The 19,744-nt window shown below is 40.1% G+C and overlaps 1 protein-coding gene across 1 annotated transcript in view; it reads right to left on the bottom strand.

The window, feature by feature from the left end:
- Positions 1 to 19,744, bottom strand: part of LOC147736646 (collagen alpha-1(XII) chain-like) — a 76,405-nt gene that overhangs the window by 35,829 nt on the left and 20,832 nt on the right. Inside the window, exon 4 of the mRNA XM_086953410.1 lies at positions 14,492 to 14,638. Within this exon, the coding sequence (XP_086809536.1) occupies positions 14,492 to 14,638 (147 nt within the window). The remainder of the gene's footprint in view (positions 1 to 14,491; positions 14,639 to 19,744) is intronic.

Raw genomic sequence — 19,744 nt, forward strand, 5'->3', positions numbered from 1 at the left:
TTACGTAACACCTTTGGCCGTTCTGATAAGACAGTAGGGGTTCTCTGTAGTATCATATGCAGACGACACGCAGGTAGTCGTCTCAGTAACAAATAATGTGGAGGAGACTGCCGATCGCTTCAACAACTGTATGCGCCATGTCAACTCTTGGATGCAATCCAACTGTCTTAAACTTAACGGCAATAAGACCGAAGTGTTGCTGCTGGGCGCCAACCCCCTAGCCTGGACTTCGAACTGGTGGCCTTCAGAGCCTGGTGATTGCCCAACACCCGTCTCAAAGGCAAAAAACCTTGGGATTATGTTTGACTGTAGGCTGATGTTTGACAGTCAAATCAATTGCCTTACTTCCAGTTTCTGCGCCATCCTCAAAATGATTAAGAAGATTTGTGCCTTCATTACTCCCGACGCGCTAAAGACAGTGGTGACTGGCCTTGCCATCTCCAGGTTGGACTACGGCAATGCACGTTACTTGGGGATCCAGACTCAATTCCTAAAAAAAACTACAACGACTGCAAAATGCAGCAGCAAGAATGATTCTGAATATCCCTAAACATGAGTCAGTCTCCCGGCAAATAGATGCATTGCACTGGTTACCGTATAAGAAAAGAATAGAATTTAAATCACTATGCAGTACCTTCAAAGCACTCCAGGGAAAGGGCCCCTCGTACTTGACATCGTGCTTAAATACTATGCACCATCTAGTAACCTCAGATCTGCACAACAAAACTGCTGCAAATTCCTGGGTTCAAACAAGCACGTTGGGGAGGTAGGAGTTTCTTGCTGAGATCTGCCAAATCCTGGAACCTTCTTCCAGTAGCAATTAAAAACAGCTCAGATCATAAAGCCTTCAGAAGGCGGTAAAAACATGGTTGTTCCAATCTGACCTCTAATGTTACTCAGATGCTAGCCTCACACGTTTCTGAGTCATCAGCGCCAAGACGCCTCCAGGCATTTCCTGCGCTCTATAAATCTAAACGTCAAATCAAAGCAAATTAAAATCATGGTATAATGGTTTGTGTGCATGTAAAGGCATCTCATGTAATTATCCAATGGTATAATGGTTTGAGTGCATGTAAAGGTATCTCATGTATTTATCCTATGATAGAATTGTTTGAGTGTATGTAAAGGTATCTTATGCAGTTATCCTATGGTATAATAGCTAGAGTGCATGTAAAGGTATCTCGTGTAGTTATCCTATGGTATAAGGGTTTGAGTGCATGTAAAGGTATCTCATGTAGTTATCCTATGGTATAATGGTTTGAGTGTATGTAAAGGTATCTCATGTAGTTATCCTATGGTATAATGGTTTGAGTGTATGTAAAGGTATCTCATGTAGTTATCCTATGGTATAATGGTTTGAGTGTATGTAAAGGTATCTCGTGTAGTTATCCTATGGTATAATGGTTTGAGTGTATGTAAAGGTATCTCATGTAGTTATCCTATGGTATAAGGGTTTGAGTGTATATAAAGGTATCTCATGTAGTTATCCTATGGTATAATGGTTTGAGTGTATGTAAAGGTATCTCATGATATTGGACCAGTGTTTCCTGGTGGCTACACCCATGCAAGCACGATCGGATCCTCGCTAGGCGTCGGAGCCCTCGTCGGAGCCTGTGAGCGGCAGCGGCTTTTCAGCTCAAAACTGCGGCGGTTCTTGAGCGGATTCTCATCGAGGAGCATTGCACCAGTCCGTTTTACCGGCTCGGCTCCAGTATCGACGTTGGCTGACTGCTCCTCTCTCGTCTGAGCACTCATTGGTGGGACTGCGGTGTCGGCGGCTAGCTGCTGGGGACGCTGGGGACGCTGGGGGATCGCTGGTTTCCTTTTGCGAGGTAAGGCGCGCTGGGTAGGCCTCTTCCCAGCTCGCGCTCGCATTTGAGCCTCTTCCCCCCTCAGCGTTCGTCCACCCACCACTACTGCTACGTTGAATTCTTAAAGCACATCTTCCCCATTGCTCATTGCTGGCCGTTGCTGGTCCCACTGTGCTATTGGGGGAGAGAAAGGGAGAGAAAGGAAAAATCTTGACTTTGATGCTAAACTTCTTGGCTACGGAGCTTGTTATCCCTCATTCCACCTGCACATGGAAAAACGGTAATTGGCATTGGTAACGGAGTTTGGGGAAGGGAAAAAAAAAAGCTGAGCCAGAAGTTTATTCTCTCTTCTCTGAGTGACTGAGTGACCGAGTAACCCTGCGCATAGTCGTGAACCCTGAGTATCAACATCCAAACATCCAACATATCTGGGACCCGTGCTTGTAATCTTGCTTGAAAAATTTGAATAAGGTAACACGTGTGTTGGAGAAACTCACATTTTATTGCATAACTCATTCTAGAGAATCTTCACAGGATCCTTTCTTATATGTATATGAATACATGCAGACAATTAAAAACAGCCATTGTGAGAAAGTCATACCTTTTGCCTTGAGCACCGCCATTCATTTTCCTGATACTGGTGGTTATTGACTTTGATTGTGCCCTGGGCTCTGTTAACAAGACCCATGCTCTTGCTCTGGCTAAAGTTTATATGGTAATTAGGTGTAATTACAATTAGTTTGATAACCTACCTGGTGCTCCAGCATTGCCCAAGTGACTCCTGTTGCCAGCGCTGACCCTCTTGACCAGCAGCCGGGCTTTGCTCCGCCATACCTCTGTCTGCAGCGACCGGCCGGGCTTGGCTCCGCCGGTCTGCCTACATCCCCCAGGATCCCACGGGGGGAAGTGACGACACCCAGGCGGCGCATAAAGCATTGTTAGGTCCCTCGTCCCGCGAGGACGCGCGCGGGACGCGCCGGACTAAGGCCGGACAAAGGGTGGACAGTCTAAGACTGGCCACGACTGGACTGGACCAGGACTCTTACAAATTCGTGCCGCGAGGTAATTGGCCTTTTGAGTCTTTGTTATTGACTATCTAAGGGACTAAGGGTTAATACATTGACACTTGCAAATTGCATTAGCTTGTTATACTTTATCTGGGCTTTTCTAGCTTTTAACATGTCGAAACAAAAAAACCCCATTGCTCCCGCCAACACCATGGACAACTATTTAGTGCAGGTGGTGGCAAAAATAAATAATGAACGGAGGTCCTCCTTGGGACTTAGTACCTCTCCAATATGTTCCCAAAGAGAGAAATTGGGTTTGACTGAAATGGATTCTGATATTACAAATGTCATAGAACTATCTACACATCACAATAATGATAGCCCATTGTTAAATGTCTCGACAGAATCGATGGTTTCAAATCTAGACACAAATGTTGACATAATAGTGGGGGATGATCTAAATATCTCCCAACATGAACAAGAGATAGTTGAGGAATTCATCTCTTCACCAATGCCTGTCCCTGCGCCAAGAGCAGCTAGAGGTGCCACTAAGATTCCCCCTAAAAGAGAAGGACTGCGGTCTAGTAGGAAAAGACCAGCAACCCCCCCAAAAAAAAGTGTCTCAGAAGGAAAAGGGGAGGAAGAAAATGGCAGTATAGGATGGGATGATGCCATTATGAATAAGCTCATGGGTATGCTAGACACTAAGTTGACTCGGATAATTAAACCTCTTCTATCTAAAATTGATCACCTCACTGATAAAGTCAACAAACTGGAGACCCTCCTAAAAACTACCAATGATAGTGTGGGGGAAATACCGAATCTGGTAATGGGTAAATTAGACGAAAAACAATCGGTGGGAAATATACCAGGGGGAACAGAAGATATACTAGCCCCTACTCAGTCAACTAGATTAAATCCTAATATGCAACCAAACAACCCTATAGTTGTGGGCCCCCCAATAATCCCAGGGAATACCATAGTTTCTGACTTTAATTTAGAAACAAGTCCTGTGGAGCTAATTGTAGAAGCCTCACCCCTGATCCTTGTTCTTGCTAATGTGCCAACACTGAATATAGGTCAGGTCGAGTCACCAGATTCCCTATTAAACAAAGCACTGCAATGGCTGAGCAATAATATGCACATATCTCCGTGGGGCAAACAAAAGCTGTCAGATGACTTGTTAACAGCAAGACGGGTGAAATGGATAGGGAATAAACCCAAGAAATTTGCAGGGGACTGTGTTGTACTAAACTTTAAGGGCCCTGAAGTACTACCGGATATCCTGCTTAACATATTCCCCCCCCCCCCCCCCCCCCAAGGCAGAACGGCAGAAATAATACCACTCACGTTGGACTTCTTCTACAGTAGAAGAGGACTCGTGGCAAAGCCAAGTATACTTAGGACTAAGTGGTCAGTTGTGGGAAATAGAAGGGCTAGGGATGGCCCTATCTGTGATTGGGGGCTGAATCTGGAAAATCGTTTTTCGGCTTTATCTAATTTAAACGAATGCGATTGACTCGCAAGGTGTAAATCTTTGTCTCCTAAAACACTGAGAATACAAACTAATAGATTGGCAGATAACATGGCTTGCACACAACCTAACAAGCAGAAAATAGGATACAGGGAATTTCGATCCTCAATTTCTGGAGAGCTAGACAAAGAACCAGAGGGTATAAATAGAAATAGGGAAGCGGCAGGGATTGAGGCAGCATTGACGGGCGGAGAAATAATAATTGCTGACCCTGATGTAAATATAGATAATGTGGAGAAGGGCCAGACAATGTCATATCAAGAAACATCATCTCTGTCCCTCGTCTCATGGAACATAGCAGGCGTAGCAAATAAGATTGCTACACCAGAATGGGTTGATTTCATTGACCAACAGGACATTATCATGTTACAAGAAACTTGGTCACTGAACCCAGTTTTTCGCCAGGGGTATCTAAATTTCCACATACCAGCAACTAGAAATCGTTTGGGACGCCCCTCTGGAGGCCTATTAATTTGGATCCGCCAGTCGCTGAATTGCTCAATAACGCAAAGATCTGTACCATCTAATGACATTTTAGCACTTAACGTTAGATGGGAAAATGGCCAAGAACTTGTCCTGTTTAATGTTTATGCCAGGGGGGTGGGTGGCGGTAAATCCTCAGAGGTAGTATCCATTTTAGAACAGAATATTGAAATGTTAACACTCCAATCCCACATTATTGTGGGCGGGGATTTTAATGCCACCTTTGAACCCTTGGGTGAAGAGGATAGGATTCTGTCCGAGGAGGAGGACACCAAGTGGGGAATACCCCAGTTGGAGGTGCCTGCTATTAAAAAATGGAGTGCGGTGGCAATTCAGCTAAAGAGTCTCTGCTTAGCAAGAGGACTGAGAGCGGTAAATGGGCGTTCGTCCTCTGATCTAAAAGGGAGCAATACGTTTGATAACGGCCGAGCAGCTAGTAGAATTGACTATTTGTTATTAGATGTAAGGGCCTGGAACAAATTGATAGATATGGTTGTGGAAGAAAGATTGGAAAGCGATCACAATCCCCTATGCATGACCCTTTACTCCTATTATGAGACATTGGAGCATACCAATCAAAATGAACGGGTGACGCAAGATGTTGTATGTTCAAACAATCAATGCCACCTGAAACGGAGAATGCTGATAGAAGATGTAGCAAAACTAGAGGTCCTTAAAAAAACAGTGATAGATGAACAACATCAAGTCCCATTATGGGAAGCTTAACTTCCAGGACTATATGATGGAGGTTCATAAAAACCTCTTCTGCAAACTCCAAAGCTTCTTCATTAAAACAGTAGATTTAAATAAAGTCAAAAGAGAACAACCAAGACAAGGATGGTATGACAAGAGCTGTAGGTTGGCACGTCTTAACTTAAGCACTGAATTGAGAACGGGCAATGCCATAGCAGTTAGAAAGGCGAGAGATAGCTATAGACAGACCAAAAAACAAGCTAGGAAACGTTGGGACGAGGAATGCTGGCACAAACTGAAACAGGCTTGCACAGCTAAGGATTCTAAGTTATTTTGGGCCACAGTAAAATGGGACAGGGGAGGGACAGCCGCGCAACCACAAAACTATGTTGCTAAAAATAAATGGACTGAGTTTTTCCAACCGCAGTATGCCCGAAATCCAGCCCATACTTCCGACCCCCCCCCCCCCCCTCCACCTGTCTTTTTCAAACATCAAATATTTAATGAAAAAGATGTCAGCATGGCCTTGGATTGTGTTGACCAAGTCTTTTACTTCATAGCCATCTATTGGAGAAATGTCACACTAAAAAAGGGGACATTGTATGCAGTTTTTGCGGACTTAAAAGCTGCTTTCGACCTGGTCCCAAGAGAAAAATGGTGGCAGACCTTGGCTGATGTAGGCTTAAGCCAGGAACTACTCACCCTGCTTGTGCGCCTCCATGAAAACAATTTTGCTAAAATTAGGTGGGGCAAGCAGGGAGAAGTAACTGAGCCCTTCCCGGTGGAGCGAGGGGTAAGGCAAGGGTGTGTCCTCGCCCCAACACTATTTTCAATCTATATAAATGGTATTGTTGATCATCTAAAGAAATCACCAAGTGACGACCGTATCCTATGGTAATGGAGGCATGGATCACTACCGTTAGGGGTATTTGTAGGCAAGTGGTCGTCTTCCATGAGCAAATCCTGCCCTGGGTGTGGTGCGTCCAAGGAGGATGAAATGCATATGCTCTTCTTCTGCCCTGCCTATAGAAAAGCTAGAAAGTACTGGATTGTACCGCTATGCAAGAACTTGGGTTTTGATAAATGCTCTGTTGCATTGAGAGTTCTCAAGACAGATACATCACCACATATAGTTTTTGCACTTTCAAAATTCCTTTTAGCAATGTGGTCCAAAAGATCCACTCTTATTACAGTGACACCCAAGGGTGATTTTATACAGTGACTGTGTACATTTCATGTCAAATTCATTTTATGTTTTTTATGTATACTGTTTTTACTGTAATCTTTTATGACTGAAAAATGTCGAAATAAAGATTTAATGAATGAATGAGATATCCTATGGTATAATGGTTTGAGTGTATGTAAAGGTATCTCATGTAGTTATCCTATGCTATAATGGTTTGAGTGTATGTAAAGGTATCTTATGTAGTTATCCTATGGTATAATGGTTAGAATGCATGTAAAGGTATCTTGTGTAGTTATCCTATGGTATAATAGGTTGAGTGTAAGTAAAGGTATCTCATATTGTTATCCTATGGTATAATGATTTGAGTGTATGTAAAGGTATCTCATGTAGTTATCCCATGATATAACGGTTTGAGTGTATGTAAAGGTATCTCATGTAGTTATCCTAAGATAGAATTGTTTGAGTGTATGTAAAGGTATCCCATGTATTTACCCTATGGTATAATGGTATGAGTGTATGTAAAGGTATCTCATGTAGTCATCCTGTGATAGAATTGTTTAAGTGTATGTCAAGTTATCTCATGCAGTTATCCTCTGATAGCATTGTTTGAGTATATGTTAAGGTATCTCAAGTAGTTATCTTGTGGTATAATGGTTTGAATGTATGTAAAGGTATCTCATGTAGTTATACTATGGTATAATTGTTTGAGTGTATGTAAAGGAATCTCATGTAGTTATCCTGTGGTATAATGGTTTGAGTGTATGTAAAGAAATCTCATGTAGTTAGCCTATGGTAGAATTGTTTGATTGTATGTTAAGGTATCTCATGTAGTTATCCTATGGTATAATGGTTTGAGTGTATGTAAAGGTATCTCGTGTAGTTATCCTATGGTATTGGGTTTGAGTGTATGTAAAGGTATCTCATGTAGTTATCCTAAGGTATAATGGTTTGAGAGTATGTAAATGTATCTCGTGTAGTTATCCTATGGTATAATGGTTTGAGTGCATGTAAAGGTATCTCATGTAGTTATCCTATGATAGAATTGTTTGAGTGTATGTTAAGGTATCTCATGTAGTTATCCTATGGTATAAGGGTTTGAGTGCATGTAAAGGTATTACATGTGGTTATGCTTTGGTATAATGGTTTGAGGGCATGTAAAGGTATCTCATTTAGTTATCCTGTGATAGGATTGTTTGAGTGTATGTAAAGGTATCTCATGTAGTTATCCTATGGTATAATGGTTTGAGGGCAGGTAAAGGTATCTCATGTAGTTATCCTATGATAAAATTGTTTGAGTTTATGTTAAGGTATCTCATGTAGTTATCCAATGGTATAATGGTTTGAGTGAATGTAAAGGTATCTTGTGTAGTTGTCCTATGGTATAAGGGTTTGAGTTTATGTTAAGGTATATCATGTAGTTATCCTATGGTATAGGGTTTGAGTGTATGTAAAGGTATCTCATGTAGTTATCCTATGCTATAATGGTTTGAGTGTATGTAAAGGTATCTTATGTAGTTATCCTATGGTATAATGGTTAGAATGCATGTAAAGGTATCTCGTGTAGTTATCCTATGGTATAATGGTTAGAGTGTAAGTAAAGGTATCTCATATTGTTATCCTATGGTATAATGATTTGAGTGTATGTAAAGGTATCTCATGTAGTTATCCCATGATATAACGGTTTGAGTGTATGTAAAGGTATCTCATGTAGTTATCCTAAGATAGAATTGTTTGAGTGTATGTAAAGGTATCCCATGTATTTACCCTATGGTATAATGGTATGAGTGTATGTAAAGGTATCTCATGTAGTCATCCTGTGATAGAATTGTTTAAGTGTATGTCAAGTTATCTCATGCAGTTATCCTCTGATAGCATTGTTTGAGTATATGTTAAGGTATCTCAAGTAGTTATCTTGTGGTATAATGGTTTGAATGTATGTAAAGGTATCTCATGTAGTTATACTATGGTATAATTGTTTGAGTGTATGTAAAGGAATCTCATGTAGTTATCCTGTGGTATAATGGTTTGAGTGTATGTAAAGAAATCTCATGTAGTTAGCCTATGGTAGAATTGTTTGATTGTATGTTAAGGTATCTCATGTAGTTATCCTATGGTATAATGGTTTGAGTGTATGTAAAGGTATCTCGTGTAGTTATCCTATGGTATTGGGTTTGAGTGTATGTAAAGGTATCTCATGTAGTTATCCTAAGGTATAATGGTTTGAGAGTATGTAAATGTATCTCGTGTAGTTATCCTATGGTATAATGGTTTGAGTGCATGTAAAGGTATCTCATGTAGTTATCCTATGATAGAATTGTTTGAGTGTATGTTAAGGTATCTCATGTAGTTATCCTATGGTATAAGGGTTTGAGTGCATGTAAAGGTATTACATGTGGTTATGCTTTGGTATAATGGTTTGAGGGCATGTAAAGGTATCTCATTTAGTTATCCTGTGATAGGATTGTTTGAGTGTATGTAAAGGTATCTCATGTAGTTATCCTATGGTATAATGGTTTGAGGGCAGGTAAAGGTATCTCATGTAGTTATCCTATGATAAAATTGTTTGAGTTTATGTTAAGGTATCTCATGTAGTTATCCAATGGTATAATGGTTTGAGTGAATGTAAAGGTATCTTGTGTAGTTGTCCTATGGTATAAGGGTTTGAGTTTATGTTAAGGTATATCATGTAGTTATCCTATGGTATAGGGTTTGAGTGTATGTTAAGGTATCTCATGTAGTTATCCTAAGGTATAATGGTTTGAGAGTATGTAAATGTATCTCGTGTAGTTATCCTATGGTATAATGGTTTGAGTGCATGTAAAGGTATCTCATGTAGTTATCCTATGATAGAATTGTTTGAGTGTATGTTAAGGTATCTCATGTAGTTATCCTATGGTATAAGGGTTTGAGTTTATGTAAAGGTATCTCGTGTAGTTATCCTATGGTATAGGGTTTGAGTGTATGTGTCTCATGTAGTTATCCTAAGGTATAATGGTTAGAGTGGATGTAAAGTTATCTCATGTAGTTAGCCTATGATAGAATTGTTTGATTGTATGTTAAGCTATCTCATGTAGTTATCCTATGGTATAATGGTTTGAGTGCATGTAAAGGTATCTCATGTAGTTATCCAATGGTATAATGGTTTGAGTGTAAGTAAAGGTATCTTATGTAGGTATTCTATGGTATAATGGTTAGAGTGCATGTAAAGGTATCTTGTGTAATTGTCCTATGGTATAAGGGTTTGAGTTTATGTTAAGGTATATCATGTAGTTATCCTATGGTATAGGGTTTGAGTGTATGTTAAGGCATCTCATGTAGTTATCCTAAGGTATAAGGGTTTGAGTGCATGTAAAGGTATTACATGTGGTTATCTTTGGTATAATGGTTTGAGGGCATGTAAAGGTATCTCATTTAGTTATCCTGTGATAGGATTGTTTGAGTGTATGCAAAGGTATCTCATGTAGTTATCCTATGGTATAATGGTTTGAGGGCAGGTAAAGGTATCTCATGTAGTTATCCTATGATAAAATTGTTTGAGTTTATGTTAAGGTATCTCATGTAGTTATCCAATGGTATAATGGTTTGAGTGTAAGTAAAGGTATCTTATGTAGGTATTCTATGGTATAATGGTTAGAGTGCATGTAAAGGTATCTTGTGTAGTTGTCCTATGGTGTAAGGGTTTGAGTGTATGTAAAGGTATCTTGTGTAGTTATCCTATGGTATAGGGTTTGAGTGTATGTAAAGGTATCTCATGTAGTTATCCTATGGTATAATGGTTAGAGTGGATGTAAAGTTATCTCATGTAGTTAGCCTATGATAGAATTGTTTGATTGTATGTTAAGCTATCTCATGTAGTTATCCTATGGTATAATGGTTTGAGTGTATGTAAAGGTATCTCGTGTAGTTATCCTATGGTATAGGGTTTGAGTGTATGTAAAGGTATCTCATGTAGTTATCCTAAGGTATAATGGTTTGAGAGTATGTAAATGTATCTCGTGTAGTTATCCTATGGTATAATGGTTTGAGTGCATGTAAAGGTATCTCATGTAGTTATCCTATGATAGAATTGTTTGAGTGTATTTTAAGGTATCTCATGGAGTTATCCTATGGTATAAGTGTTTGAGTGCATGTAAAGGTATTACATGTGGTTATCCTTTGGTATAATGGTTTGAGGGCATGTAAAGGTATCTCATTTAGTTATCCTGTGATAGGATTGTTTGAGTGTATGTAAAGGTATCTCATGTAGTTATCCTATGGTATAATGGTTTGAGGGCAGGTAAAGGTATCTCATGTAGTTATCCTATGATAAAATTGTTTGAGTTTATGTTAAGGTATCTCATGTAGTTATCCAATGGTATAATGGTTTGAGTGTAAGAAAGGTATCTTATGTAGGTATTCTATGGTATAATGGTTAGAGTGCATGTAAAGGTATCTTGTGTAGTTGTCCTATGGTATAAGGGTTTGAGTTTATGTTAAGGTATATCATGTAGTTATCCTATGGTATAGGGTTTGAGTGTATGTTAAGGTATCTCATGTAGTTATCCTAAGGTATAATGGTTTGAGAGTATGTAAATGTATCTCGTGTAGTTATCCTATGGTATAATGGTTTGAGTGCATGTAAAGGTATCTCATGTAGTTATCCTATGATAGAATTGTTTGAGTGTATGTTAAGGTATCTCATGTAGTTATTCTATGGTATAAGGGTTTGAGTGCATGTAAAGGTATTACATGTGGTTATCCTTTGGTATAATGGATTGAGGGCATGTAAAGGTATCTCATTTAGTTATCCTGTGATAGGATTGTTTGAGTGTATGTAAAGGTATCTCATGTAGTTATCCTATGATAAAATTGTTTGAGTTTATGTTAAGGTATCTCATGTAGTTATCCAATGGTATAATGGTTTGAGTGTAAGTAAAGGTATCTTATGTAGGTATTCTATGGTATAATGGTTAGAGTGCATGTAAAGGTATCTTGTGTAGTTGTCCTATGGTATAAGGGTTTGAGTTTATGTTAAGGTATATCATGTAGTTATCGTATGGTATAATGGTTTGAGTGTGTGTAAAGTCATCTCATGTAGTTATCCTATAATAGAATTTTGTGAGTATATGTTAAGGAATCTCATGTAGTTATCCTATGGTATAATGGTTTGAGTGTAAGTAAAGGTATCTCATATAGCTATCCTATGGTATAATGATGTGAGTGTATGTAAAGGTATCTCATGTAGTTATCCTACAATAGAATTGTGTGAGTGTATGTTAAGGTATCTCATGTAGTTATCCTATGGTATAATGGTTTGAGTGTGAGTAAAGGTATCTCATATTGTTATCCTATGGTATAATGATTTGAGTGTATGTAAAGGTATCTCATGTAGCTATCCCATGATATAATGGTTTGAGTGTATGTAAAGGTATCTCATGTAGTCATCCTCTGATAGAATTGTTTAAGTGTATGTCAAGTTATCTCATGTAGTTATCTTGTGGTATAATGGTGTGAGTGTATGTAAAGGTATCTCATGTAGTTATCCTATGGTATAATGCTTTTGAGTGTATGTAAATGTATCTCATGTAGTTAACCTATGATAGAATTGTTTGAGTGTCTGTTAAGGTATCTCATGTAGTTATCCTTTGGTGTAATGGTTTGAGTGTATGTTAAGGTATCTCATTTATTTATCCTATGGTATAATGGTTTTGAGTGTATGTAAAGGTATCTCATGTATTTATCCTATGGTATAATGATTTGAGTGTATGTAAAGGTATCTCATGTAGTTATCCTATAATAGAGTTGTGTGAGTGTATGTTAAGGTATCTCATGTAGTTATCCTAAGGTGTAAGGGTTTGAGTGTATGTTAAGGTATCTCATGTATTTATCCTATGGTATAATGATTTGAGTGTATGTAAAGGTATCTCATGTAGTTATCCTATAATAGAGTTGTGTGAGTGTATGTTAAGTTATCTCATGTAGTTATCCTAAGGTGTAAGAGTTTGAGTGTATGTAAAGGTATCTCATGTAGTTATCCTAAGATGGAATTGTTTGAGTGTATGTAAAGGTATCTCATGTATTTATCCTATGGTATGATGATTTGAGTGTATGTAAAGGTATCTCATGTAGTCATCCTATGGTATAATGATTTGAGTGTATGTAAAGGTATCTCATGTAGTTATCCTATGTTAGAATTGTTTGAGTGTATGTAAAGGTATCTCATGTAGTTATCCTATGGTATAATGCTTTTGAGTGTATGTAAATGTATCTAATGTAGTTAACCTATGATAGAATTGTTTGAGTGTCTGTTAAGGTATCTCATGTAGTTATCCTTTGGTGTAATGGTTTTGAGTGTATGTAAAGGTATCTCATGTATTTATCCTATGGTATAATGGTTTTGAGTGTATGTAAAGGTATCTCATGTATTTATCCTATGGTATAATGGTTTTGAGTGTATGTAAAGGTATCTCATGTAGTTAACCTATGATAGAATTGTTTGAGTGTCTGTTAAGGTATCTCATGTAGTTATCCTTTGGTGTAATGGTTTGAGTGAATGTAAAGGTATCTCATGTAGTTATCCTTTGGTATAATGGTTTTGAGTGTATGTAAAGGTATCTCATGTATTTATCCTATGGTATAATGGTTTTGAGTGTATGTAAAGGTATCTCATGTAGTTAACCTATGATAGAATTGTTTGAGTGTCTGTTAAGGTATCTCATGTAGTTATCCTTTGGTATAATGGTTTTGAGTGTATGTAAAGGTATCTCATGTATTTATCCTATGGTATAATGCTTTTGAGTGTATGTAAATGTATCTCATGTAGTTAACCTATGATAGAATTGTTTGAGTGTCTGTTAAGGTATCTCATGTAGTTATCCTTTGGTGTAATGGTTTGAGTGTATGTTAAGGTATCTCATGTATTTATCCTATGGTATAATGGTTTTGAGTTTATGTAAAGGTATCTCATGTATTTATCCTATGGTATAATGATTTGAGTGTATGTAAAGGTATCTCATGTAGTTATCCTATAATAGAGTTGTGTGAGTGTATGTTAAGGTATCTCATGTAGTTATCCTAAGGTGTAAGGGTTTGAGTGTATGTTAAGGTATCTCATGTATTTATCCTATGGTATAATGATTTGAGTGTATGTAAAGGTATCTCATGTAGTTATCCTATAATAGAGTTGTGTGAGTGTATGTTAAGGTATCTCATGTAGTTATCCTAAGGTGTAAGGGTTTGAGTGTATGTAAAGGTATCTCATGTAGTTATCCTAAGATAGCGTTGTTTGAGTGTATGTAAAGGTATCTCATGTATTTATCCTATGGTATGATGATTTGAGTGTATGTAAAGGTATCTCATGTAGTCATCCTATGGTATAATGATTTGAGTGTATGTAAAGGTATCTCATGTAGTTATCCTATGTTAGAATTGTTTGAGTGTATGTAAAGGTATCTCATGTAGTTATGCTGTGGAATAATGGTTTGAGTGTATGGTAAGGTATCTCATGTAGTTATCCTATGGTATGGATCCAGCCCTCTTGGACCTACATTGGATATCTCTGAGTCAGGGGTTTACAGTGTTTCTCCATTAGATATTCATGGTTTCTGTTATGCCACGTTATAGGGTTTCCAATCAATTTGAATATTTCCCTTCCTTTATTACATGTTCTCTTTGCCCTCTAGCTCACATTTCTCTGAGATCTTTTGTTCTGGACATTTCTCTCATTTCAATGGGGTTTTTGATATATAAAAGGCAGGAGACCTGTCATTAAAATATATTTTATATAAAGTCCACTTACCTGCGCGGAGACATAGTGTCTGTCTCAGGTAGGGCGATAAACCCATCCAGGAAGAGGAATCTTCAGTTCCAGGCTTGTGTCTTACACAAGTGTTGTCCTGTCCACCGGGTCCTCCTTGTTTGTCATGTTGGTCACACTGGGTCACTGCTGCAGGGGAAAAAAGAGAGGAACTGCTTTAAAGAGGAAGAGACCGAGAGAGAGAGAGAGAGAATGTGAGAGAAAGAGAGATGAAATTAGAGGTCTCGGAAGAAAGAGAGCTACAGGCAGAGAGAGCTAAAGAGAAAAGAAAAGAGAGTAAAAGAAAAGTGAAAGCAAGAGGGCCATAGGGGAAAGCTGAGTATAGAGAGAGAGAGAGAGAGAGAGAGAGAGAGAGAGAGAGAGAGAGAGAGAGGAGAGAGAGAGAGAGAGAGACAAAGAGTTGAGAGTAAGACAAGGAGAACATGAACGACAAAAAGCAACAGAACTGGCACACAGGGAGTGATAAGGGAGAATGAGTGAAATTCAGACAGAGTGAAATAAAGGGGTGAAATAGTGGAAACAAGAGAAAGAGGGACAAAGGTAGATCAAGAAATAGAGAGATAGAGGGGGAAGAGAGTGAGAGCAAAACTGAAAAAGAGTGAAGGAAAATGAAGTATGTAAAATATTACTCTTTTAGTATTATTCCATTATAAACTCAATTCTTCATAAATACTTTTGTAAATCAGCCCCAATGTGTTTTTGAATCCTGGCTATACTGTCCATATGCATAAGGTGGGAGGGAAAAGATAGAGAAGAGGTTAATGAGAGAAACAGAAAAAAGTAGAGAGAAGAAGAAACTTCAGAGTGAAAGAAAACAAGAATGGAGGAGAACCAGAGGCAGAATGAGAGAAAAAAAGAAACTAGAAAGACCGGAAGATATAGAGAAAAAGAGGCTGCGGTAGAGATAGAGAGAAGGAGGATGAAGAGTGAGAGAGATGGAGGAATCCAGAGAGAGATAAAGAGAGAGGGAAATATACAGGAAGAGTGAAGGAGGCAAGGACATTATTCAAGGCCAGCAAAGTGGCAACAATTCTAGAAAACGTTCATTGGCAAAGAGGGTATGAGATGCAATGTCCACACCTCACACAACGGCAGCGAAGCAGATAGAATTAAATGCCAGTTTTTGCTTGTGCATAAGTTGATATTCTGGTGATATTAATATTAACCCTATTATTATATTGAGAGTAGAGACCTCTTGTTGCCGTGCATCTTTGCCATAAGACACTTCTTCGGCTACAACACCTCTCTTCATCTGGGCAGAGAGTCCCTCTCAAAATGCAGGACTGATTTGCAAAGTTAACTTACACTTTCAAGTAAGTTTACACTTTTTAGTAAGTTACCTACTTTGTGGTATTCACAAACTGCACTTTTGTAATAACTTACACTTTTGTAGTAACTTACACTTTTGTAGTATATCCAGCACTACTGACGGCCAACCACTGGTATTGCAACACCCTTCCATAGTAAATTCAATCCCATAGGAAAAAATATTAAATGATTTTAAATAGATACAAATATAATAAAATATACATTAATGTTAACATATGTGGAGTAATGCATATTTGTTATTTAATTGTACAATATTTAGGATATTAAATACTGATATTTAAATACAAATTAAATAAATGAAAATATGTACCAACTTCCAGAAAACAAAATAAAGAAAACAACCCTAACTTTAAAAAGGTTGCTTGCAGAGCTGCCATTTTCAGCGAATGAGATTAATGCACCAGCATTAACTGTCTCAGTACATATAAGCCGTGCCCTCAGGATATATTTGGGCAGTACATGATCTAGTTCTTGAGGTTGGGGCGGGGTTACTGGAACTTCTTTACCCATAAAATGAACTCCTTAGCACAGTGCTCCAATGGGAAGCCATCTACACCCGTCTGCAACCAGAATATATCCAGAACAGCTACTTTGCCGGTAGGAAGGTAGGATCTGCTTTCATGGTCACCCCCCCTTTTTGCTGGTGTTCCTCTGTTTTGTGAAGAGTTTGATTGGGATCCTACCAATCAGGCCCTCAGCCACTGTGCGTCCTCCCTAAATTTGACAATGGTAAGTACTTTGGCACCTTCCCAGTTGGCTACTACTGGTGTACCCATGTAAGTCCCTAGTATATGGTACTGAGGTACCCATGGCATAGGTGCACCAGGGGTCTCCTGTGGGCTGCAACAAGCAATGTGACACCCATGGGAGTCCACTTAAACTGTGACTACAGGCCTGCCATTGCAGCCTGTGTACGTCGGTGCTAGCACCACTCACAACAGATATCATTTTCCTTATATCTGAAGTCAATAGACTAAAAACCTATGCCACCCTTAAAGCAGGCCTTTTGCCCTGAAGAGAGGGTGCTAGGTTATAAGTGTGAGGGTGCCCTGTATGAGCAGGACACCCCCTACAATCCCTGGAGTCTATTCTCCAGGCTTTGTAAGTGGGGTCAGCCATTTAATACACACAGTGAACATCAAGTCAAATACGAGATGACTAACTATATACTGGCTGCAACGAAACCGGTCATGTTTGGTATCAAACATGTTGGAATACTGCCCAACACCAATTCCAGTGTGGATGTAGGATCCCATGTACTGGGGGGCTCCCCTTGGGTGCCTCCCTGTATTCAAATTACCAACCTTTCAGGGTCTAACAGCAAGCTAGTGCTGCTTCCGACCTCAGGCACGATTCTGTCCTCCTGCTGCTAAGCTGAGCTTGAGCAGGGAAAGGTAGAACAAAAGGTGTCCTGTCACAGAGAGGTGTGACCACCTCCTGTTGCAAGGATCCTGCTCATACACAGAACTGTGCACTGAGACCCAGAGCATCAGTGAGTTGTGGTGTACCAGAAACTCACCTCAGTACCTAGAAAAACCCCAACCAGCTAGCATCAGTGTCACATTAGCTCTTCGTCCTATAGCAAAGTAACCAATGATTAGACAACCTAGAACATGCGACTTAGAACAAACTCAGGAATGGTGGGAAGTGAGAACACTCTTTCGTTATACTCTCATACCAGTCGACAACAGGAGTAAATTAGAGACAAGGGTAAGGTTAAAATATTTATTTTAACAACGTGATCTCAGTTGCAGTATCTTAGCCAACATAAGCAGACATATGATTAGAAATAATATGCTCAGCATTGTTACAATTCCATAAAATACAAAAGGAGAAATCATATTACAATGATTGTGAAAACGGGTCTTATAGCGCCTAGTTTTAACACCCTCCCTATATAGGAACTATGTTTATAAAACTAAAGAAGGTCTCTTAGGCTTGTTTGGGGACCCCTTTACCTTTCCGCTCATTAAGAGTAAATCACATCAGGATCAGCAAAAGCTCTCTGCACCCCTAGAACATAACATGCGTGCAAAGCAGGCCTTAGGCCACACAACACTCCCAGACAGGACTTAGTGTATTGGGCTGGGGAGGGGGCGATTGCCAGCACCACCAGTCTGCTTTGAAGGGCACATTTGGCGCCCACCTTGCATACTCCATTTTGAGCCAGTCCATGGAGCCATTGGCACCTGCTCTGGCACAAAACTTTCCTCTGGGAAGGATCCCTGACTCGTCCCAACCCTTTCCTTAGGGTATTTAAGGGCTTACCTGTGGGTGGCTCTTCATATTCGTCATGGGACAAGATTCAAATCTGAAACCACTTCAACTTCAGCCGTCTGGGCACCTTGGACTTCATTGGACTTCGCCTAGAACTGAGACTGCATCAAAGAAGACTCCTGCTGCTCCTGGTCTCGTCATCCTGCCAGTCTTCTGCTTTGCCTGTGCCTGTGCTTCATCCAGATTCTTCTCCAGGCCTGTGGGCATCAAAGACATCCAAAGTAATCTTTCTTGGAGTGAAGGAGTCACTCCCCCTCATCTGCAGGTACTGCAACAAGGCTGACCGGTCTGCTGCTCCTCCTGCTGGACTCCGAAAGGCTCAGGAACACAGGTGGTGCTTCTGCAACTCCCTCAAGGCCTGTACTGTCTTCGCAGCAAGTTTGAGGCCAATATCCCTGGTCGGAACCGCTGGAAAAGGGCCCCAGTGCATCACATCAACTTACCGTTGCCAAGGCTTGTTGACTCTGTCCTCCAGTGCTCTTCGAGCTACAAGAAGCACCAGCCTCCAGCATCTCTGCCTGAAAAGATCTTTGTCCTCACCACATCTTCTGCACCCTGGGCTTGTATCTTTGTTGAGCTGCTTGAGGTCCTCCTGCGACTCCTGTGCCTTCGGCCTGTGGGTCCTCTTGAGGGTCTTTCCTTTGGCTTCAGTGGGCTCCTCTGCTCGCTCTGGCCTGGACCAACTCTCTTGCACCTGGTGAGTCCCTTGGACCTTGCTGGTCCCAATGCTGCACCTTTTTCATTTACCATGTCTGTTGCTGCTGCCAAGACTTGTGTTTCTAAATTTGTATTTTTTTTATTGCGTTTCAGTTAAATGCACATAACAAAACAGTTAACATGAATTGCCCACTGATATTGATACATGTGCAGATAACATGACTTATGGTGATACACTTTTCACATGGAACCAATGTTGCTCATCACAGTATACTACAGTCTTTGTTCAGCCGGGGATCAATCCGGAAGGGCAAGGAGGTACGTCGCCATCGGTGCCCAGATGTTTTTGGTCTGGAGGCGCTCGGCAATTCCTCTGCATATGTTTTCATTTGGTCTCTACAATACGCTATGTCCTTATATTCCCCCTCTAACTTAGGATATGTTCTTTGACCCCAATGTTTTGCAACCCCTCTTTTAGCCAGAAGGAGACTAACCGCCATGCGCTTAGGACAAGCCATTTTCTGTGCTTTCACGTATCCAAGTAGACATATTTTTGGAGTACATTGATCTGTTTCAGACACCACCTCAGTAAGGATGTGTGCAACCTGCTCACCGTAGTGGATTATCCGGGGGCAGTCCCAAGCTAAATGTAGAAAATCAGCCCCTGGGGAGCCACATCAACTAAAATTATCATCCTTCCTAAGGCTATGTCTCTGAAGTCTGAGTGGTGTGTGGTACAACTGATGGAGAAACTTAGGGGCCCATTAGGATGTCGGGTGCATGGCGTTGGCGATCCGCCCGACATCCTTGTCCGCCCGCCAACCATTTACCACGCCATGTTACTATGGCGGAGGGGACTGCGGTGGACGGAAACACCGTCTGCCGCTTTTCTGCCCCGGTCGCCTTGCGACCGGGGCAGAAAAGGGTTTATATGGTGGTGGTGTCTATCAGACACCGCCAGCCATATCAGGA

Source organism: Lissotriton vulgaris, chromosome 1_2, assembly GCF_964263255.1.
Source record: "Lissotriton vulgaris chromosome 1_2, aLisVul1.2, whole genome shotgun sequence".
NCBI lineage: Eukaryota > Metazoa > Chordata > Amphibia > Caudata > Salamandridae > Lissotriton > Lissotriton vulgaris.